The sequence below is a fragment of the Salmo trutta genome, chromosome 2 (genome assembly GCF_901001165.1).
Source record: "Salmo trutta chromosome 2, fSalTru1.1, whole genome shotgun sequence".
NCBI lineage: Eukaryota > Metazoa > Chordata > Actinopteri > Salmoniformes > Salmonidae > Salmo > Salmo trutta.
In genome coordinates this window covers 56,096,847-56,118,069 of record NC_042958.1, presented here as the reverse complement: position 1 = coordinate 56,118,069, position 21,223 = coordinate 56,096,847, and the positions used below count along the sequence as shown (strand labels likewise).

The 21,223-nt window shown below is 42.5% G+C and overlaps 2 protein-coding genes across 2 annotated transcripts in view; both read left to right on the top strand.

Moving 5' to 3' along the window:
* Positions 1 to 129: 129 nt before the first annotated feature.
* cops3 (COP9 signalosome subunit 3) lies at positions 130 to 15,752 on the top strand. The gene is made up of 12 exons (XM_029706315.1): positions 130 to 1,266; positions 2,350 to 2,479; positions 2,764 to 2,876; positions 3,977 to 4,026; positions 6,861 to 6,953; positions 7,077 to 7,256; positions 7,543 to 7,683; positions 10,391 to 10,564; positions 14,230 to 14,316; positions 14,455 to 14,568; positions 14,684 to 14,764; positions 14,993 to 15,752. The coding sequence occupies exons 1-12, from the start codon at positions 1,212 to 1,214 to the stop codon at positions 15,044 to 15,046; spliced, it is 1,272 nt and encodes a 423-aa protein (XP_029562175.1). The 5' UTR covers positions 130 to 1,211; the 3' UTR covers positions 15,047 to 15,752.
* A 4,350-nt stretch (positions 15,753 to 20,102) lies between these two features.
* The window catches only part of usp22 (ubiquitin specific peptidase 22), a 37,296-nt gene continuing 36,175 nt past the window's right edge, over positions 20,103 to 21,223 (top strand). Inside the window, exon 1 of the mRNA XM_029706297.1 lies at positions 20,103 to 20,601. Coding sequence (XP_029562157.1) covers positions 20,482 to 20,601 — 120 coding nt within the window. The 5' untranslated portion in view covers positions 20,103 to 20,481. The remainder of the gene's footprint in view (positions 20,602 to 21,223) is intronic.

Genomic DNA, 21,223 nt, shown 5'->3' with positions numbered 1-21,223 from the left:
CCGTACAAACTGTCGCAGTGATTAATAAATAAATGCCCATTAGGGTGGAGGCAGAGTAAAGCCTGTTGAGGGGTGGGGGAATGGCCATAGGGGGAGCAGCAAGACCATTGAGTGGGTGTGGGGACAAAGTGAAATAAGAGTAATAATATACATATTAACAACTGCAACAGTGATGAATGTCGTTGGGGTGGGGGCCCTCGGGGACAGGCCGAATTTCAGCTCTGGAGAACACAGGTGCTAGAATCTTTCCAGTTCCCACACAGCCATGAGTGCCATGAATCTGGCTAGCAAGACTACACAGGTGTGGTCAATGGGAAGACATATCCAATGAGGCCCCAGAACAATGAAAAGGTTCTGAGAAGCAGCTACAGTTAACAGAGTGGAGTGTGCTGGCCTATTGTGTGATTTGATAATTGTCTGTGGTAGGGAGGAGGGGAGGTCTCTGGCTCGTTGCTAAGCTGCAGGGAGACGTTGAGTGTCCCCTTGTAGGGGCCCCCAATCATGTTTTGCCAAATCACATCTGAAACAAGGCTAGCGTTGTAGACATGATAATTCATGTATTATTTTAATTGTTGTACTGTACCATGTGTATCCTGTGCATATGACAGGTAAACTTGACTCCATACTCACATACAGTCTAAGGTGCAGGGCTATTAACCTTGTGTTACTGGTGTTCCAGTCCTGATTTGAATCAGTCCGATTAGGGAAACAACAAAAAAAACAGTACCCTGTGGCCTCCACGGCTGTATTCGAGTGGGAAATCTCCAATTGTATAATGTCTTTGCTTGCAACCCGGTAGCATCTGCACTGTACTTCCTGTGTTTACTACTGTGTGACCCTTAAAGTGGTAGCACAGGGAGAGAAATTCCAAATGAACACAATTCCTGATAGAACATAAAGACAATCAGCAGATGTTTTCAGGGGGTGTACGTTTCGAGCAAAGGAGGAAATAAATGGTAGCAAACAGCAATAACTAGGTTTCTGATGGATTCATATTTTGCGTTTAGCAAATCTGTGCCTGTCAATTTAAGAGCCTAAAGTTCCAACACTAAATCTCGTTAGATCCCGTCTGTTCTTACGAAGGTCTCACGATACTTCTCTCTCTCAGTGGCGGCTGTGTTGCCCCCTGTCTCAGCCAGCACGGACGGAGTTGTTTCTGACATTTGAATGAAAAACAATCTGAATTGCTACCACTTTGGACAGATGAAATAATGGCTTCAGCCTTGGAGCAGTTCGTGAACAATGTGCGGCAGCTCTCTGCTCAAGGTATGGACACTAAACAGGTTTTAGTTCTTAGACGAGCTGGAACTATTAGCTAATGCTAACCAATGGGTTACTGTGCTGTTATCATGTATAACTAGCTAGGCTAGGTAGCCAAACTGGATAGATCCTTTTTGCTTTATCATGTAAACACAGCGCTAAATGTATTGTTTTGGTGAACGAGGCCTCAAAAAAGTAGTTCACAAAGATGCGTGTTTACCTCGGGACACTAATGTGTACCTCAAACAACACTGCAAACGAATACGTGCTTTAAAATCTTACTTTTTGTTTTTGTTAGAGAAAATCATTTCTGGGGTATGCTTTCCGGTAGTTCCGCCCTAACCACGCGCGATTGGTTGAAGAGCGCCATTGTCAAATGTTATTGGGCGACAGTCCCATCTGTAACGCAATACTTCCATTGGTAATGTACCAAGTGCAGGCCTTGACAGGACACTTGACCGGCCGATATATTTTACAGTTGCCAAGTACCTCAAGTCCACGATGATTTCATCCACGGGGAAGTTTAGTAGCCGCAAAGAATGTGAGCTATGCAGCTAGACCTCGTTCCATTATAAAAACATGCTCAATATTCTTAGTGGCACCCAATATTCTATTCTTTAAAACAAATATATATTACTAAGTGATTAACGTTATCATTTACATATGCAGGTGTATTCAGTTGACATTCTGGCTATTTTGTTGGTATAGAGGTTTGCTATTATAGCCTGTATTATATTGTTAGAAATAACCGAGCAACATAATTAAATATTTATTTCTGACTATCATGGGCTTTCATCTCTGGGTAAGATGAATGTAATGTGGGTCTGCTGTTGGACAGTAGAGTTTGGGAAGGCTCCATCTACATTTACATTTACGTCATTTAGCAGACGCTCTTATCCAGAGCTTATCCAAATCTAAAAATGGGAGAAACACTTGTCAATTAAACTATTTATGATATAGACTCTTCATCCTATATTCACACATGAACTCCCGTTTAATTTGGACCTGTACTCTTCAACCAGCTCTAATGGCTCAACTATCAAGTGCTGCATTGTTTGTTTACCTATTGTCTTTACTGTTGCATATCAGGTCAGATGACACAGCTGTGTGAACTGATCAACAAGAGCGGGGAGCTGTTGGCCAAGAACCTGTCCCACCTGGACACTGTACTGGGGGCCTTGGACATCCAGGAGCACTCCTTGGGCGTCCTGGCTGTGCTGTGAGTAGCTTGCTCTTTTCTGCAGTCATCTAATCCTTGATCAATGATTTTATAAGTCAATCACTGATATAGGATATGACTTTGAGTCAGTTTCTGCTTACTGTACCTGTGTGCATTTGAGGCTCATAACTCAGGAAATTATATCACACAGATCAAGGTGTTAAAATTTAAATTGTGTCTGTTGAAACTGGTTGTCTTTTACAGTCTACATTCTTTGTTTTAATGCGGTGACAACATTTTTCTCTTGTGTACTCACGGCCAGTTTTCACTTTCCCTTCATACAGGTTTGTGAAGTTCTCCATGCCAAACATCCCTGACTTTGAGACGCTCTTTTCCCAAGTCCAGCTCTTTATCAGTACCTGCAATGGGGAGCACATCCGATATGCAACAGACACTTGTAAGTCTAAACGTAACTTATTTTTGGTTTCTAGAAGCCTTGTATTGATGCGGTTACTCCATAAGGTGTTAACGTCTTGTAGTGATGTAAGCAATTTGGATCATGTTTTTCAAGGTCAAATGATCAGGGCAAAATGTATTTAACTTGAACCTGTTAAACCAGGGATTCCCAAACTTTTTTGCCCTGGAACTCTATTTTTGCGACCCCACCATGTAAAAAAAAATAATAATAATAATAATAAAAAAAGAGGTAATCAACAGCCAATGTTTACTTTTTTTAATTGTGTGTTAATTATATGACATTATTACAAATCAGTCTGACAGTATTTTTTTGGACAGTATTTCAATCTGAGGAAGCATAGTTTGAAGTGACTGAAATGCATCAAAGGTATTGGGATATTCAGAAGATCATCAGGCAATAACTGTCCCCAGTAATGGAATCGGGGAGGGGACTGTGGATCTGTCTCTGTACATTAGTCACACGTGATATCTCAGACAGCACTGGCCCGATTTTTGATGCAACTTGGGTGAATGATGCGTCTTGTAGCGATCCGGCATTTACAGAATGACACGGATTGGCCCAAGGCGGGAGCTGTAGTAATTAACTGAAATGTGTGATATCCCAATTGGCCCAAGGGGGGGCGCTGCATCATTCGTGGGGGTGTTTTGTTTTGTATGATGTGAAGATCTGTGTAGAAAATAACGTTATTGTTGATATTCTTTTCCCTATCTGATTTAGTGCCTAATGATTTAGTGTTCTAATGAATCCTGCTCGGCTTGTTGTCGTTGTAAAGGGAAACAGAAGACGCGTACGGGTTCCTGAGAGTGTTATCTTTCAGTGATGTGGTTGTAATATTGTGTAGCATAAACCGTTTAAAAGGATAGAGCCACATTTTGTAGGAAGAAAACCGAAACGGCTCTGTTTATTACAACCGCATCTAGCAGCTACCAGAGATTAGATGTAACTGCGATTCTATGAACCAAGCACAATTATTCTGTATTTTTTCCCCCAGAGTTTTTCTCGCGACCCCATTTTCATATCTGGTGACCCCTAGTTTGGGAAACGCTGTAAAACTCACTATTTGATTATTCTCTCCACAGTTGCCGGCCTCTGCCATCAGTTGACAAACGCTCTTGTAGAACGGAAACAGGTAAGTCTTGCCAAAATGGGAGAAACACATTTCAACCAGAAGAGCTAATGCATGAACTTACTTGTCTATTAACATGGTCTGTTTGACAAAATGACTTGTGTTTTTACAAGATAAGACCCAGCTTATGGCATTACTACTCTACATGATTTCATAAACAAAAAGCCAACCCATGAGAAAGCATATTAGATGCATTAGCATCGAACAGCCCCCGTGATATGCAACTTTTCAGGGAAGTTAGAAACCAATATACACAGGCAGTTAGAAAAGCCAAGGCTAGCTTTTTCAAGCAGAAATTTGCTTCCTGCAACACAAACTTAAAAAAGTTCTGGGACACTGTAAAAGTCCATGGAGAATAAGAACACCTCCTCCCAGCTGCCCGCTGCACTGAGGCTAGGAAACACTGTCACCACAGATAAATCCACGATAATTGAGAATTTCAATAAGCATTTTTCTACAGCACTGCACCCCCCACAGCAACTTGCAGTCAACAGCACTGCACCCCCCACAGCAACTTGCCCAAGCCTTCCCCATTTCTCCTTCTCCCAAGTCCAGTCAGCTGATGTTCTGAAAGAGCTGCAAAATCTGGACCCCTACAAATCAGCCGGGCTAGACAATCTGGACCCTCTCTTTCTATAATGATCTGCTGAAATTGTTGCAACCCCTATTACTAGTCTGTTCAACCTCTCGTGTCGTCTGAGATTCCCAAAGATTGGAAAGCAGCTGCGGTCATCCCCCTCTTCAAAGGAGGGGATACTCTTGACTCAATCTGCTACAGACCTATATCTATCCTACCCTGCCTTTCTAAGGTCTTCGAAAGCCAAGTTAACAAAACAGATTACCGACCATTTCGAATCCCACTGCTCCTTCTCCGCTATGCAATCTGGTTTCAGAGCTGGTCATGGGTGCACCTCAGCCACGCTCAAGGTCCTAAACGATATCGTAACCGCCGTCGATAAGAAACAATACTGTGCTGCCGTATTCATCGACCTGGCCAAGGCTTTCGACTCTGTCAATCACCACATCCTCATCGGTAGACTCCATAGCCTTGGTTTCTCAAATGATTGCCTCGCCTGGTTCACCAACTACTTCTCTGAGAGTTCAATGTGTCAAATCGGAGGGCCTGTTGTCCGGGCCTCTGGTAGTCTCTATGGGGGTGCCACAGGCTTCAATTCTTGGGCCAACTCTTTTCTCTGTATACATCAATGATGTCGCTCTTGCTGCTGGTGAGTCTCTGATCCACCTCTACGCAGACGACACTATTCTGTATACTTCTGGCCCTTCCTTGGACACTGTGTTAACAACCCTCCAGACGAGCTTCAATGCCATACAACTCTCCTTCAGTGGCCTCCAACTGCTCTTAAATACAAGTAAAACTAAATGCATGCTCTTCAACCGATCGCTGCCAGCACCTGCCCGCCCGTCCAGCCTCACTACTCTGGACAGTTCAGACTTAGAATATGTGGACAACTACAAATACCTAGGTGTCTGGTTAGACTGCAAGCTCTCCTTCCAGACTCACATCAAACATCTCCAATCCAAAGTTAAATCTAGAATTGGCTTCCTATTTCGCAACAAAGCATCCTTCGCTCATGCTGCCAAACATACCCTCGTAAAACTGACCATCCTACCGATCCTCGACTTCGGCGATGTCATTTACAAAATAGCCTCCAATACCCTACTCAATAAACTGGATGCAGTCTATCACAGTGCCATCCGTTTTGTCACCAAAGCCCCATATACTACCCACCACTGCAACCTGTATGCTCTCGTTGGCTGGCCCTCGCTTCATACTCGTCGCCAAACTCACTGGCTCCAGGTCATCTACAAGACCCTGCTAGGTAAAGTCCCCACTTATCTCAGCTCACTGGTCACCATAGCAGCACCCACCTGTAGCACGCGCTCCAGCAGGTATATCTCACTGGTCACCCCCAAAGCCAATTCCTCCTTTGGCCGTCTCTCCTTCCAGTTCTCTGCTGCCAATGACTGGAACGAACTGCAAACATCTCTGAAACTGGAAACACTTATCTCCCTCACTAGCTTTAAACACCAGCTGTCAGAGCAGCTCACAGATCACTGCACCTGTACGTAGCCCATCTATAATTTAGCCCAAGCAACTACCTCTTCCCCTACTGTATTTATATATTTATTTATGTTGCTCCTTTGCACCCCATTATTTCTATTTCTACTTTGCACTTTCTTCCACTACAAATCTACCATTCCAGTGTTTTACTTGCTATATTGTATTTACTTTGCCACCATGGCCTTTTTTGCCTTTACCTCCCTTATCTCACCTCATTTGCTCACATTGTGTATAGACGTATTTTTCTACTGTATTATTGACTGTATGTTTGTTTTACTCCATGTGTAACTCTGTGTTGTTGTATGTGTCGAACTGCTTTGCTTTATCTTGGCCAGGTCGCAATTGTAAATGAGAACTTGTTCTCAACTTGCCTACCTGTTTAAATAAAGGTGAAATAAAAAAAAATGTTCTTTCTATTTTATGTAAGTGTTTAATGCAGCGGTTTTTCAAAGAAGGATAGATTTGGCTCTGTTAATTCCATGCTTGGATATTTTATTTGTAATCACAGCAGTGGAGGGTATGTGAAACAGATGTCAGTGTGCCAGGCCAACTGATCGTACCAAGGCTCAAACCTGGGGACCTCTGCCTTGCTAGCACACGTGATCGCCCTGCTTGGCAACGTACTATGCAGTTATACTACCAAAACGGAACCTCGACGGCATCATTGGTGACATTTCAAGCTAGCTGTGGAGTGAGTTCACGGCACATTGTTGTCTCTGTTACATTTGGTTTTAAACATCTCTTTCCTTCACAGCCATTGAGGGGCGTCGGCATTCTAAAACAGGCAATAGACAAAATGCAGATGAACACAAACCAACTTACCTCAGTTCATGCGGACCTGTGTCAGGTGTGTAAACCGCTTCATGTCAACTGGATCTTTTGTCATTACATGATTATTGAAATGTATTGATGCTTGGCTACAAGACTAAGCATGAATGAACTCTCCACTATTTTGTGTGTACATCCACAGCTGTGCTTGTTAGCAAAGTGCTTCAAGCCTGTCCTCCCATTTCTTGAGCTTGACATGATGGACATCTGTAAGGAGAATGGCGCCTACGACGCAAAGCACTTTCTATGTTACTACTATTACGGAGGCATGATCTACACGGGTCTGAAGAACTTTGAAAGAGCACTGTATTTTTATGAGCAGGTACTGGCTTATTTGAGAATCTAAAATGTATGTGCTGTTTTGGATGTGGCTTAGTGTTCCTGTTATCAAAAGTTAATTGATTTAGTAGGCTACTAGTAACACATTTGTTCATCTTAGTACCATTTCAATTGACATTTTTGAAGTTACTATTTTGATACTGTGTATGCGTACAGTAGTCAAGTACACTACACCCTGCGTTGACGTTGAATCTGTTAGGGCATTGACTTGCCTGTAGTTGGTTTACGTCTCTAATTCCATTGTGTGATATTCTTATGATCCCCCCCAGGCAATAACCACTCCAGCTATGGCAGTCAGTCACATCATGTTGGAGGCCTATAAGAAGTACATCCTGGTCTCCTTGATTCTACACGGCAAAGTGCAGCAGCTCCCCAAATACACATCACAGATAGTTGGGAGGTTCATAAAGGTGAGAGTGAAGATGCAAACTCGGCCATATTTTACATCCTTAGATGTGCCATTACATCTCGAACACTAGAACCGCTGGGCCTCTTGGGACCCCCCCCCCCCCTTCAAGCTAATGAGCAGTCATTCTGACTGCACCATTCTAACAGTGTAATTAATACATCATATATATGCTATTGCAAAAAAATATGATTTGGTTGTATTTCTGAAGGTCTTAGGAACATTAGAATAAGATAAAACAAAATATTCAAATAACACAATAGCATTTTCATTAGTTTGTTACTGTAGGCTATAGTTAAAAAGCACCAACATTGAAGTGTTCAATCAATTTGATTTGTGGAGTACCTTTTTAAGTATGAAACAGAAAGCATACGTGTTGGATCACGGTAACACCAACACCCAACCACCAAGACGCACGGTCAGCAAGACGGGTGGCCAAATGATAAAATCATTAGTAGCCTAAACATCATAAGTGTGCCTGATGAGTAATGAAAATCAGCACAAAAGCAATAATGGCATTATTTATTTTTTACCTTTATTTAACTAGGCAGTTAAGAACAAATTCTTATTTTCAATGACGGCCTAGGAACAGTGGGTTAACTGCCTGTTCAGGGACAGAATGACATATTTTTACCTTGTCAGCTCGGGGATTCAATCTAGCAACCTTTCGGTTACTAGTCCAACGCTCTAACCACTAGGCTACCCTGCCGCCCCATTATAATGAATATAAGTGTTGATATGACAGCAGTAAACACAAATCGTCAGTTATTGCCAGCTTGTGCTTACATGTTCATGCAATGGCATCAGTTGGAGAGTGTTCATGTCACAAACGAAAGCTGGTGAGTGCGTTGCAGATGTTTTTTGCTTGCAATGTTGGGTCTGCTCTCTGTGATGACATTTTTGTGCTGATAATTGGCTCTAGCATTGTCACTGGCTTTGTTCTGTCCAAACAGGGCTCTCCTTTCCTGTCTCACCGTTTTCATTTGTTGGTGGCACAGCCACCTGCTCATTGCTCACTATTCTGGCTTTTTTTACAATTAGGCCTCAGAGGTGAAGGTTCAGGCTGAGGCTCAGAATCAGAAGAATAATCATCAGAGATGTCATGATTCATTTCTTCCCCCGCCGTCTGAGTCATTTTCATTCAGATCTTGTAGCGAATGCGCATCCATTCGTCTTCGTCTTCTTGCCACTGTAAATTACACACACTCTCACTGTGTAGACCTGGGTGGACTGATATAGGGTACATACCAGGGTTTCCGTTAGGAGACCGGCAGCATTTTAATTTACCGGACATTTTGAGAAATGTACTGGACCCATATGCATTGGGTGCGCAACTGGTGCTCAGAATGACAGATATCCGATTTAGAATATAGTAATTCCTGTTAACAGAACATGCAAGTCAAGGATGCAATGGCGTGTATCCTTCTCACCGAATTCTGATGCTCACTATGAAGATGTTAGAATAACTGTCCACATTGACTTTTCCTCAGCCAACAAGATGAGTAGCAAACAGAAAAATCACTAGCCTATGTCAATCTACTATCCCCTATAGTAGAAAAGTTGACCTCTTCTATTGGTCAGCTTTTCGAGAAAGAAATGGCCTATTCCAAACAGACTCTGGGACAGTTGTTGGACTAGAGTTCCAAAATGTGTGCAACCAGTAGACCTAGGCTACATTAACAAGTCAGATCAGATGATGCAACAGATCAGAACGTTTAGCTTAAACTGTTGATAAACTATTATTTCTTCACATTTATAAGCGCAGCAATGCGCGCAAGGCAGTAGGGTAGGGCAAGTGTTTGTTCCATAATGCAATTAACTGGAAAACATCGGCGTCAAAGCGCACCGCATGTGCGAGTGGTTTCATGTGACAGAGATGAAAATATCCTTTAGAAAGAGGGGAGATCTAGTATGCAACAACTAGCATGGGTTGCTAATTTGACTAGGATTGTGCCTTTGGCTACTGGACAATGATCCACGGATATGATCTGATTTTGGCTAGGCTAGGTGTGTGATCAATAAGATGCATAACGAATATACTGTACATGCGCCAATTTAATTGCACAAAATTATGCAAAGTCACCTATAAACCGATAAGCATGACCAGTCAAATGTATTTCCATCGATTGTTATTTCCATCAGTGAATAGGTTAAAAAGCATTATTTCGCAATGAGATTTTTTTTCTTCTCTGGAATAATTGGCCAGTGCCAATTTGATTTATCTGCTTTTCAACAAATAATATCGGCCAAAAGCCAGCTGTTACCGGCTAACTGAAACCCACCCATTTTCCCCCATCACACTTTACTTAATTTATTTAATCTGTTGACGTGCGAAATTAGTTTAGGTTCAGTTTTGAGGCAATCTGCGGGGTGATTATCAACTGGGCACTGCACCTTCAACTATCGGGAGAAGGAGCAGAGCAGGACCTACTGTTAGGAGGAGGGGCAACCGGAAAACAATTCAAAAAATGACATGCCCTCCTTAAACTGTCTGTAACTCCAGTCTGTCTGTTAGTAATATTCTAACAACCGTGTGTTATATAGAGTCAAGGACGGAGGGAGGCATGACTTTAAAAATGGCAGAGTAATAATTTATTTACATTTTATGAACAGTCCAAATAACTGCTTTAGCGATTCTAGTGTTGTGCTTCTTGTACTATATACTATACATATGACATAGTATTACATATTCTATTGCTTTGTTTCTGCAGCCTCTCAGCAATGCCTACCATGAGCTTGCTCAGGTGTACGCCACCAACAACCCAGCAGAACTGCGCACCCAGGTGAACAAGCACAGCGAGACCTTCACACGCGACAACAACACAGGCCTGGTCAAGCAGTGCCTGTCATCCCTCTACAAGAAGAATATCCAGAGGCTAACAAAGGTATACTTCCTTCCCTTACCACATGTCACCCTTAGCCAAGATATCCTTCCCTCACCCCACCCGAGCCACAGCCTGTTCACCCCGCTACCATCAAGAAGGTGGAGACAGTACAGGTGCATCAAAATCTCCAGGCCATCAGACTGTTAGAGTCCGCAACAACCCGGTCACTTTACATGTTGTTTTACCCACTACATGCATACATACATACATACTGTATTCTAGTCAAGGCTCATCCTATATACAGTGCATTCGGAAAGTATTCAGACCCCCTGACTTCCACATTTTGTTACGTTACAGCCTTATTCTAAAATTGATTTTACACACAATAACCCAAAATGACAAAAAAAAACTGGAAATATCACATTTACGTAAGTATTCAGACCCTTTAAACAGTACTTTGCTGAAGCACCTTTGGCAGCGATTACAGCCTCGAGTCCTCTTAGCTATGACGCTACAAGCTTGGCACAGCTGTATTTGGAGTTTCTCCCATTCTTCTCTGCAGAGCTTTGCAAGCTCTGTCAGGTTGGATGGGGAGTGTCACTGCACAGCTATTTTCAGGTCTCTCCAGAGATGTTCGATCGGGTTCACGTCCGGGCCACACAAGGACATTCAGAGACTTGTCCCGAATGTGCGTAGGGTCGTTGTCCCAGTCTGAGGTCCTGAGCGCTCTTGAGCAGGTTTTCATCAAGGATCTCTCTGTACTTTGCTCCATTCATCTTTCCCTTGATCCTGACTAGTCTTTCCTGTCCCTGCCACTGAAAGACATCTCCACAGCATGATGCTGCCACCACCATGCTTCACCGTAGGGATGGTGCCAGGTTTCCTTCAGACGTGACGCTTGGCATTCAGGCCAAAGAGTTCAATCCTGGTTTCATCAGGCCAGAGAATCTTGTTTCTCATAGTCAGAGTCCTTTCCAAGCGGGCTGTCGGGTTCTTGGTCACCTCCCTGACCAAGGCCCTTCTCCCCCAATTGCTCATTTAGAATGGGCGGCCAGCTCTAGGAAGAGTCTTGGTGGTTCCAGACTTCTTCCATTTTTAAGAATGATGGAGGCCACTGCTTTCTTGGGGACCTTCAATGCTGCAGACATTTTTTGGGACCCTTCCCCAGATCTGTACCTCGACACAATCCTGTCTGGGAGCTCTATTGACAAGTCCTTCCACCTCATGGCTTGGTTTTTGCTCTGACATGCACTGTCAACTGGGGGACCTTATATAGAGACACACCACGCCTTTCCAAATCATGTCCAATCAATTGAATTTACCACAGGTGGACTCCAATCAAGTTGTAGAACCATCTCAAGGATGGTCAATGGAAACAGGGTGCACCTGACCTCAAGTTTGAGTCTCGTAGCAAAGGGTTTGAGTACTTATGTAAGTAAGGTATTTCTTTTTTTTTTTTTTTTTTATACATTTGCAGAAGTTTATGCTTTGTCATTATGGGCTATTGTGTGTAGATTGATAAAAAAAGATATGTATGTATGTATGTATGTATGTATGTATGTATGTATGTATGTATGTATGTATGTGTGTGTGTGTGATCAATTTTAGAATAAGGCTGTAACGTAACAAAATGTGGAAACAGTCAAGGGGTCTGAAATCTTTCTGACTGCATTGTAACTACTGCTGTACACACCTTTTCTATTCATATACAGTTGAAGTCAGAAGTTTACATAAACTTAGGTTGGAGTTATTAAAACTCGTTTTTCAACATTCCACAAATTTCTTGTTAACAAACTAGGATTTTGGCAAGTCGGTTAGGACATCTACTTTGTGCATGACAAAAGTCATTTTTCCAACAATTGTTTACAGACAGATTATTTCACTTATAATTCGCTATCACAATTCCAGTGGGTCAGAAGTTTACATGCACTAAGTTGACTGTGCCTTTAAACAGCTTGTAAAATTCCCGAAAATGATGTCATGGCTTTAGAAGCTTCTGATAGGCTAATTGACATCATTTGAGTCAATTGGAGGTATACCTGTGGATGTATTTCAAGGCCTACCTTCAAACTCAGTGCCTCTTTGCTTGACATCATGGAGAAATCAAAAGAAATCAGGCAAGATCTCAGAAAAATATTTTTAGACCACCACAAGTCTGGTTCATCCTTGGGAGCAATTTCCAAACGCCTGAAGGTACCACGTTCATCTGTACAAGCAATAGTACACAAGTATAAACTCCATGGGACCACGCAGCCTCCATACCGCACAGGAAGGAGACGCGTTCTGTTTCCTATAGATGAATGTACTTTGGTGCAAAAAGTGCACTACAATCCCAGATCAATAGCAAAGGACCTTGTGAAGATGCTGGAGGAAACGGGTACAAAAGTATCTATATCCACAGTAAAACGAGTCCTATTTCGACATAACCTGGAAGGCTCCTCAGCAAAGAAGAAGCCACTGCCCCAAAACCGCCATAAAAAAGCCAGACTACGGTTTGCAACTGCACATGGGGACAAAGATCATACTTTGGAGAAATGTCCTCTGGTCTGATGAAACAAAAATATAACTGTTTGGCCATAATGACTGTCGTTTGGAGGAAAAAGGGGCAGCTTGCAAGCTGAAGAACACCATCCCAACCGTGAAGCACGGGGGTGGCAGCATCATGTTGTGGGGGTGCTTTGCTGCAGGAGGGCCTGGTGCACTTCACAAAATAGATGGCATCATGAGGCAGGACAGTTTATGTGGAAATATTGAAGCAACATCTCAAGACATCAGTCAGGAAGTTAAAGCTTGGTCGCAAATGGGTCTTCCAAATGGACAATGACCCCAAGCATACTTCCAAAGTTGTAGCAAAATAGCTTAAGGACAACAAAGTCAAGGTATTGGAGTGGCCATCACAAGCCCTGACCTCAATACCATAAATGTATTGGCAGAACTGAAAAGCGTGTGCGAGCAAGGAGGCCTACAAACCTGACTCAGTTACACCAGCTCTGTCAGGAGGAATGGGCCAAAATTCACCCAACTAATTGTGGGAAGCTTGTGGAAGGCTACCTGACACGTTTGACCCAAGTTAAACAATTTAAAGGCAATGCTACCAAATACTAATTGAGTGTATGTAAACGTCTGACCCACTGGGAATGCGATTAAAGAAATAAAAGCTGCGATAAATCATTCTCTCTACTATTATTCTGACATTTCACATTCTTAAAGTGGTGATCCTAACTGACCTAAGACAGGGGATTTGTACTAGGTTTAAATGTCAGGAATTGTGAAACTGAGTTTAAATGTATTTGGCTAAGGTGTATGTAAACTTCTGACTTCAACTGTATACACGACCAATAAATTTGGACTTTATCAACTCAGCCCAAATATATCCTCCCACAACCTCCAAATGGACTTTGTCTTTTACCTCAATATACTTAAATATACCCACTTTAGCTCATGTATCTTCTTAGCCTTAAATATGTCCCCCTCACCTCACATTTACCTCCCTCCTAATATGTCTACCAATAGTCCCCGCTCACCTCAAATACCTCACCTTTTACCCCCAACATACCATTCTCATCCCTAATATCCCTCTGTTCGCATTCAGCTATATTCAAAATATTCCGTCTGTCCTTCAAATCTACCTTCCACATCCCTATCTTCACCCTGTTACCAGGGTGTAAAGAAAGTATTTAAAGCAAATGGTCAGAATGTATATGACCGCCGTTCTATTTTTGCAGACTTTCTTGACGCTGTCCTTGCAAGACATGGCAAGTCGAGTGCAGCTGTCAGGGCCCCAGGAGGCAGAAAAGTATGTCTTGCACATGGTAAGCCAACACGACCGCAGGAGTAAAGGCATTCTGTATTTCGGTACTCCTAAGATCACTCACTTTTGAATGTCTGAAAGAAAATGGCTTTCACCTGATTTTGATTTTTCCATTGGTTACGTTTTCTGTTCCTTACAGATTGAAGATGGCGAGATCTATGCCAGTATCAACCAAAAGGATGGCATGGTCTGTTTCCATGACAACCCGGAGAAATACAACAACCCCGCAATGCTTCACAAAATTGACCAAGAGGTAAGAGAATGGCAGTGTTGATTATCTATCCTTGTATGAAAATGACTGGTACAATGGAGTATCTCTTTTGGTAATGTTTTAGTGAAGTAAATGCCTTGTTCTGTGTCCTTCACAGATGCTGAAGTGTATAGAGCTGGATGAGAAACTAAAGTCCATGGATCAAGAAATCACAGTAAACCCGCAGTTTGTGCAGAAGGTAAGAAGCAACTGTTCAGTTTTTTAGGCTCCTCTAGAGGTTTTCCAAGAGGAGTATATTTGAAATTCAGGTGTTTGAGGGTTGGTGTTTTATTTTTATATTTTTATTTAAAAAAAAATGTTTTTATCCCATTCTCAGACATATGAAGTAGCTTTATCAAACATCTGGTCTTCCAGTTATTAGTATACAAATTATTGCTAATGGTTAGCATCACATTGTGTGTTTCAGAGTATGGGAACACAGGAGGATGATGTAGGCAGCAAAACGTCAAGTTACTCCTGAGGGCCATGGACAGGGGAGAACACTGCCACCCTTCAGGTTCTCATTGGATGACTTTTTTTTTAAAGTGGAAAAACATTCTATTGAGTATGGACATTGGTCAAGGAAAATCTAAATGTGTGGAATGATAATTTGGTTATTTCTTTCACGGTGTCTTGAGGAAACCTAAACAAAAAAACAATTTTGTCAGTGTTTTATTTATCATTGTTCAGGCGGAAGAGCCACTGCTGCATTAACAACCATAATAATAAAAACTGGACTTATTTGTTCAAAAGGAATGTGTGATTAAGCACCGTTTTTCTGTTGCATGATATATATATATATTTTTTGTTGAATTTCCTTATAGGATAACATGCCACATTTTGAGGAAATCTTAAATTTCATGTTTCGAAGATCAGTAATTTCCCTCGACCTGCTAGACAGATTTTCTGGTTTATCACATGGAGATTTGACAACAAAAACAAGGCTGGACTTCTGCCCATGACCAAATGTTGAGAGGATAGTACAGCTTAAAAAATAAAACAATTGGTGCACTGTTTTTTTCCATCCCCTAGAGGTCTCTCGTGTACTGTGTTGTACTGTAGTTTGCATTTACTGCAGGTGGGATGAGTTCTGAGCTGGAGTCATACTTATCTGTTATCTGGAAGGACTCAAGAATACATTGATTCAGTAAATTGACACAATTTTGGATTAAATGGATCACATCACATTCCTGTTTTGTCAGCAGTGTTTACCCTAGTCTTCTGACATTCTGTGCTACTTTTGCCTCAGCTGTTTGTGCAGCGTTTTGTTTGTCATATGTGAACAGAGAGATGTAGGATTTATTGTATTGCAAAGCCTCAACTTAACCCATTCATGTCCATAACAGACAGTTTTAAATGTCCTTTGGTACACTTGTTCTCTGAACTTACTGATGGATCATTTGAAGAAGAGAAAAAAAAGTACCGGCCAAAGCCTATGTATACAATGTGAGTTTTTGGTATTGTACTACATTTCATTAATCAAGTCATGTGAATACATGTTCAAATGATCAGATCTTAATAATGTTTGGTATATAGATTGCCTGGATGTGTGTGTCCTATCCATCTACACAAAAAAAGCAGAGTGCTGAAGCGGGTAAAAAAAATCACCTGTCCTCTGTGCCAAACACTCACTACCGAGTTCCAAATGGCCTCTGGAAGCAACTTCAGCACAATAACTTTTCGTCGGGAGCTTCATGAAATGGGTTTCCATGGCCGAGCAGCTGCACATGAGCCTAAGATCACCATGCCAAGCGTTGGCTGGAGTGGTGTAAAGCTCGCCACCATTGGACTCTTGAGCAGTGGAAATGCTTTCTCTGCAGTGATGAATCACGCTTCACCATCTGGCAGTCCGATGGATGAATCTGGGTTTGGCGGATGCCAAGAGAATGCTACCTGCATGAATGCATAGTGCCAACTGTAAAGGTTGGTGGAGGAGGAATAATGGTCTGGGGCTGTTTTTCATGGTTCGGGCTAGGCCCCTTAGTTCCAGTGAAGAGAGCTCTTAATGCTACAGCATACAATTCTGTGCTTCCAACTTTGTGGCAACAGTTTAGGGAAGGCCCTTTCCTGTTTCACCATAACAATGCCCCCGTGCACAAAGCGAGGTCCATACAGAATGGTGTGGAAGAACTTGACTGGCCTGCACAGAGCCCTGACCTCAACCCCATCGAACACCTTTGGGATGAATTGGAACACCGACTGCGAGCCAGGCCTCATCAACCAACATCAGTGCCCTGTGGAGGCTGTTATAGCAGCAAAGGGGGACCAACTTTAACACATTGCTTTATTCTTTATTTTGATGTTTCTAAAACAACGTGTATGCTACTTTAAGTTCTGTGTGTATACTTGAATTCTCACTTTTTTCTGAGTATATTGTTGCCATTTTGTCATTATTCCATCACTTTAGTGGTTTTTAGTATTGCACGTTGTGTAAGTATTCTTATACGTGAAATCTGTATACTGTATGATACGGTTAAGAATAAAGTAACTACTCTTTAACACTTTAAATGTTAGGGGTGGACCTCATCGGACCCTTCACGAAATCCAGGAATGGCAACAGCTGGTGTCTGACGGCAACCGATTACTTCACCAAGTGGGTGGAGGCAATACCCATTAAGGTCAGTAACAGAAGAGAAGGTACTTAAACCTAATTTCCCTTATGTTACCCATTAAAAAGGGTCATACAAGGAACCTGATACATTCCAATAGGGGCCAATTAAAGAGTGGGGATTGAGAAAATGAGAACTCTTAGCCTAGCAAGTCTATTACCTGTAGAATGAGCAATCTATCCGTTCTTCAGCACCATCATTGCTGATACACTGTATAGAACTAATCCTGAAATGGAGTGAAGGAGAATCATCTCATCTATCCTTTTGCTCCTCTCTGTGTGATCTGTTCATCTCCAAGGCTTATTCAGCTTTGGAACTGTGTTCCCTCCCTCCCGAGGGGTGTCTCTCACCCCTTACATTCTCTCCATCCATCTTTAGAGTTCTTGCTCCTGCATGGTGATGTCGTGCATAGTACTCTACATTATATTTAACATAAACAGCCATGATAGGGTCCTGTCTGTCTGGCGACTTGGTGTTTTGATACAACCAAAAACATCCACCGCAGACAGCACACAGGTCAGCACAGGTTACTTCAGTCAATATTCACTACAAATCACATGCAATAACTGTTCATACTATACCTTTTGAATCATATATTTGGCATTGGGCTTAGAACGGGTCAAATAAAAATAGTGGTTGCTTTTAAACAATTTAAGTCATATTTCAAAATGCATATGCTGAAGTTATTTTCTCAAATCCAACTTTGACATTGGAAGTATGACAATTGTAACATTTGGCCAACGTGGCCTGTCTGGACACTTGTACTAACTACAGTGCCTTCGGAAAGTATTCAGACCCCTTCCTTTTTCCACATTGTAGTTACATTATGTCTTATTTTAAAACGGAATAAAAAATAAATGTCCTCAATCTACACACTATCCCATAATGACAATGCGAAATCAGGTTTTTAGAAATGTTTGCTAATTTATATTAAAAAACATACCTTATTTACTTAAGTATGCAGACCCTTTGCTATGAGACTCGAAATTGAGCTCAGGTGCATCCTGTTTTCATTGATTATCCATGATGTTTCTACAACTTGATTGGAGTCCACCTGTGCTAAATTCAATTGATTCGACATGATTTGGAAAGGCGCACACCTGTTTATATAAAGTCCCACAGTTGACAGTGCATGTCAGAGCAAAAACCAAGCCATTAGGTCGAAGGAATTGTCCGTAGAGCTCCGAGCCAGGATTGTGTCGAGGCACAGATCTGGGGAAGGGTACCAAAAAATGTCTGCAGCATTGAAGGTCCCCAAGAACACAGTGGCCTCCATCATTCTTAAATGGAAGAAGTTTGGAACCAACAAGACTCTTCCTAGAGCTGGCCGCCCGGCCATACTGAGCAATCGGGGGAGATGGGGGGCCTTGGTCAGGGAGTTGACCAAGAACCTGATGGTCACTCTGACAGAGCTCCAGAGTTCCTCTGTGGCATTGGAAGAACCTTCCAGAAGGACAACCATCTCTGCAGCACCACCAATCACCACAGAAGCCACTCCTCAGTAAAAGGCACATGACAGCCTGTTTGGAGTTTGCCTAAAGGCTCTCTGACGATGAGAAACAAGATTCTCTGGTCTGATGAAACTAAGATTTGGCTTGAATGCCAAGCGTCACGTCTGGAGGAAACCTGGCACCATCCCTATGGTGAAGCATGGTGGTAGCAACATGTTGTGGGGAATTATTTTCAGCGGCAGGGACTACGAGAGTAGGGAAAGATGAACGGAGCAAAGTAGAGATCCTTAATGAAAACCTACTCCAGAGCACTCAGGACCTCCGACTGGGGCAAAGGTTCACCTTCCAACAGGACAACAACCCTAAGCAAACAGCCTAGACAACTCCAGGAGTGGCTTTGGGACAAGTCTCTGAATGTCCTTGAATGTCCCAGCCAGAGCCCGGACCTGAACCCAATCGAACATCTCTGGAGAGACCTGGAAAAAAGCTGTGCAGTGACACTCCCCGTCCAACCTGAGACGGCTTGAGACGATCTGCAGAGAAGAATGGGAGAAACTCCCCAAATAAAGGTGCACCGAGCTTGTAGCGTCATACCTAAAAAGACTTGAGGCTGTAATTGCTGCCAAAGGTGCTAAAGCAAAGTACTGAGTAAAAGGTATGAATACTAATGTAAATGTGCAACATTTAAGAAATGTTTTTGCTTTGTCGTTATGGGGTATTGTGTGTAGATTAGTGAGAAACTATGTAATTGATTTTAGAAATACATTTGGATAAAGTCAAGGGCTCTGAATACTTTCCGAATGGACAGTATGTTGACAACCAAATGTCATGCCTTTACACCAAACATGTGTTCTGGACGTGAATGCGTTAAATATGGAAGATGGAACTGTATATTTTACAGTCACAAATAAAAGGGATAGTTAAAGTATCTTTGGTACAGTCAGAGTGATGTATTGTAATTAATGTATTTGTCACCAGTGCTTTTATGTATCCAGTGGGAATCGCTTGACGGGCGGATATGGTTTGTAATAAAGAATTGAGCCAATCAGTTTCCGCATAGGGGCAAGACATAATAGGGACACGCCAAGGAGGAGAGTCGATTAAGCTGCACCGGGTGCCCATTTAACGGGTGAAAAGTGATTTGCATTTATTTTGGAACTTGGCTTTCTCACGGTCACGAGAGGGTTGCCCCGTTTTGGCCGACGGAGAAGTCGGCTCAATCTCTGTTATTCGGTTAAGCACGCGGAGCAGAGTATGATTCGGTGTTTTCACCTGCCTAAGTGGTTGCTTTTCATAAAAACGCTTTATCTGCCTTCCCAATGAAAACGAGTTTGAAAATTCGAACATATATTTAATGGAAAAGATAACGAGACATAAGGCGTACGGTTCCGCCCCGTGCAACCCGTGCCATTGTAATAGAATCCTCTCTATTAAAACCAGGTACTTCCTTTCCATTGGTCAGTAGAGGTATGAATGAGGTGGGGCTTGCCGCAAAGCTCGCGGTGTTCTGTTGAAATTCCATTGCCGACCATTAAAACAACTGGGACTAACAATTTACCGAAGTGGAGACAACGAGAAATACGACCCAATGTTGGATTTAATTGCAGAAGAAATGTTAACATTCGGAAATGGGATTACTCAAGGATTGCATTGATGTGTACTGCATTTTCCTCTGGTTTAGCCGTGGCTAGCTAACTCTCAAGCTAGCCGAATCGGAACAATCGGTAGCTAACCAGACAGCTATCCAACGTAGCTAGCTAACTACAATAACTCTACAGACTTGAGTTATATGTAGTAGGACAAGAACGGTGCACGTTTCATCGATAAAAATACGCAAAACGAATGTTGTTTCTGTCATGAGTCCAGCCGGGTGCCCCCATGTGAACGGTTTCAAAGTGGATAACTGGAAACAGAATCTACGGGTTATTTACCAATGCTTTGTGTGGAGTGGATCTGCCGAAACCAGGAAACGCAAGGTAATTTTTTTAAACGCGAACGTTAGCTGACTAGCTCAGAACATGCAGCAGCAGACTGCTCCTCAAGAGAACTGCCCTCGACGTCTAACAGGCTACCTTTCGCACATCACTATGTCTAAGTACCAAGTCACACACGAAGAGGCAGCTCATACAAGTGTGTGTGTGACAGACCCTGGTTAGTCAATTAGCTATCGTGAACGTTAGGTCTAACTAGTGATATTTGCTACGGGTTACCACCATAACACTTGTCGAACGTTGGCTAGGTAACGTTAACTACAGTGCACATTTTCAGGCATGTCTGTTTCTCTCGGCTTGGGCAGTTGTACGTTTACTAGCGGGCGGGTGCAGTTTTGGACAGGATTGCCACTGAGGGGTGTGTGTGTGTGTGTGTGTGTGTGTGAGAGAGACCTTTAACATACTATCTAACCACCTACGTCTCATGTGTGCGCGCCTGTAAGCAGTCCCTACTCTGTTTACGGTGTTTGCATCCCCCGCTAGCTACATTGCTTGTCTGTCTGGAAAGTATATCGTAGGCTACACAGAAAATACGTACATCTCAGCAATCTGCATGCTTCTTGAATAACATGAACACAGTACTTGGGTTATTTCATCCAAGTGTACA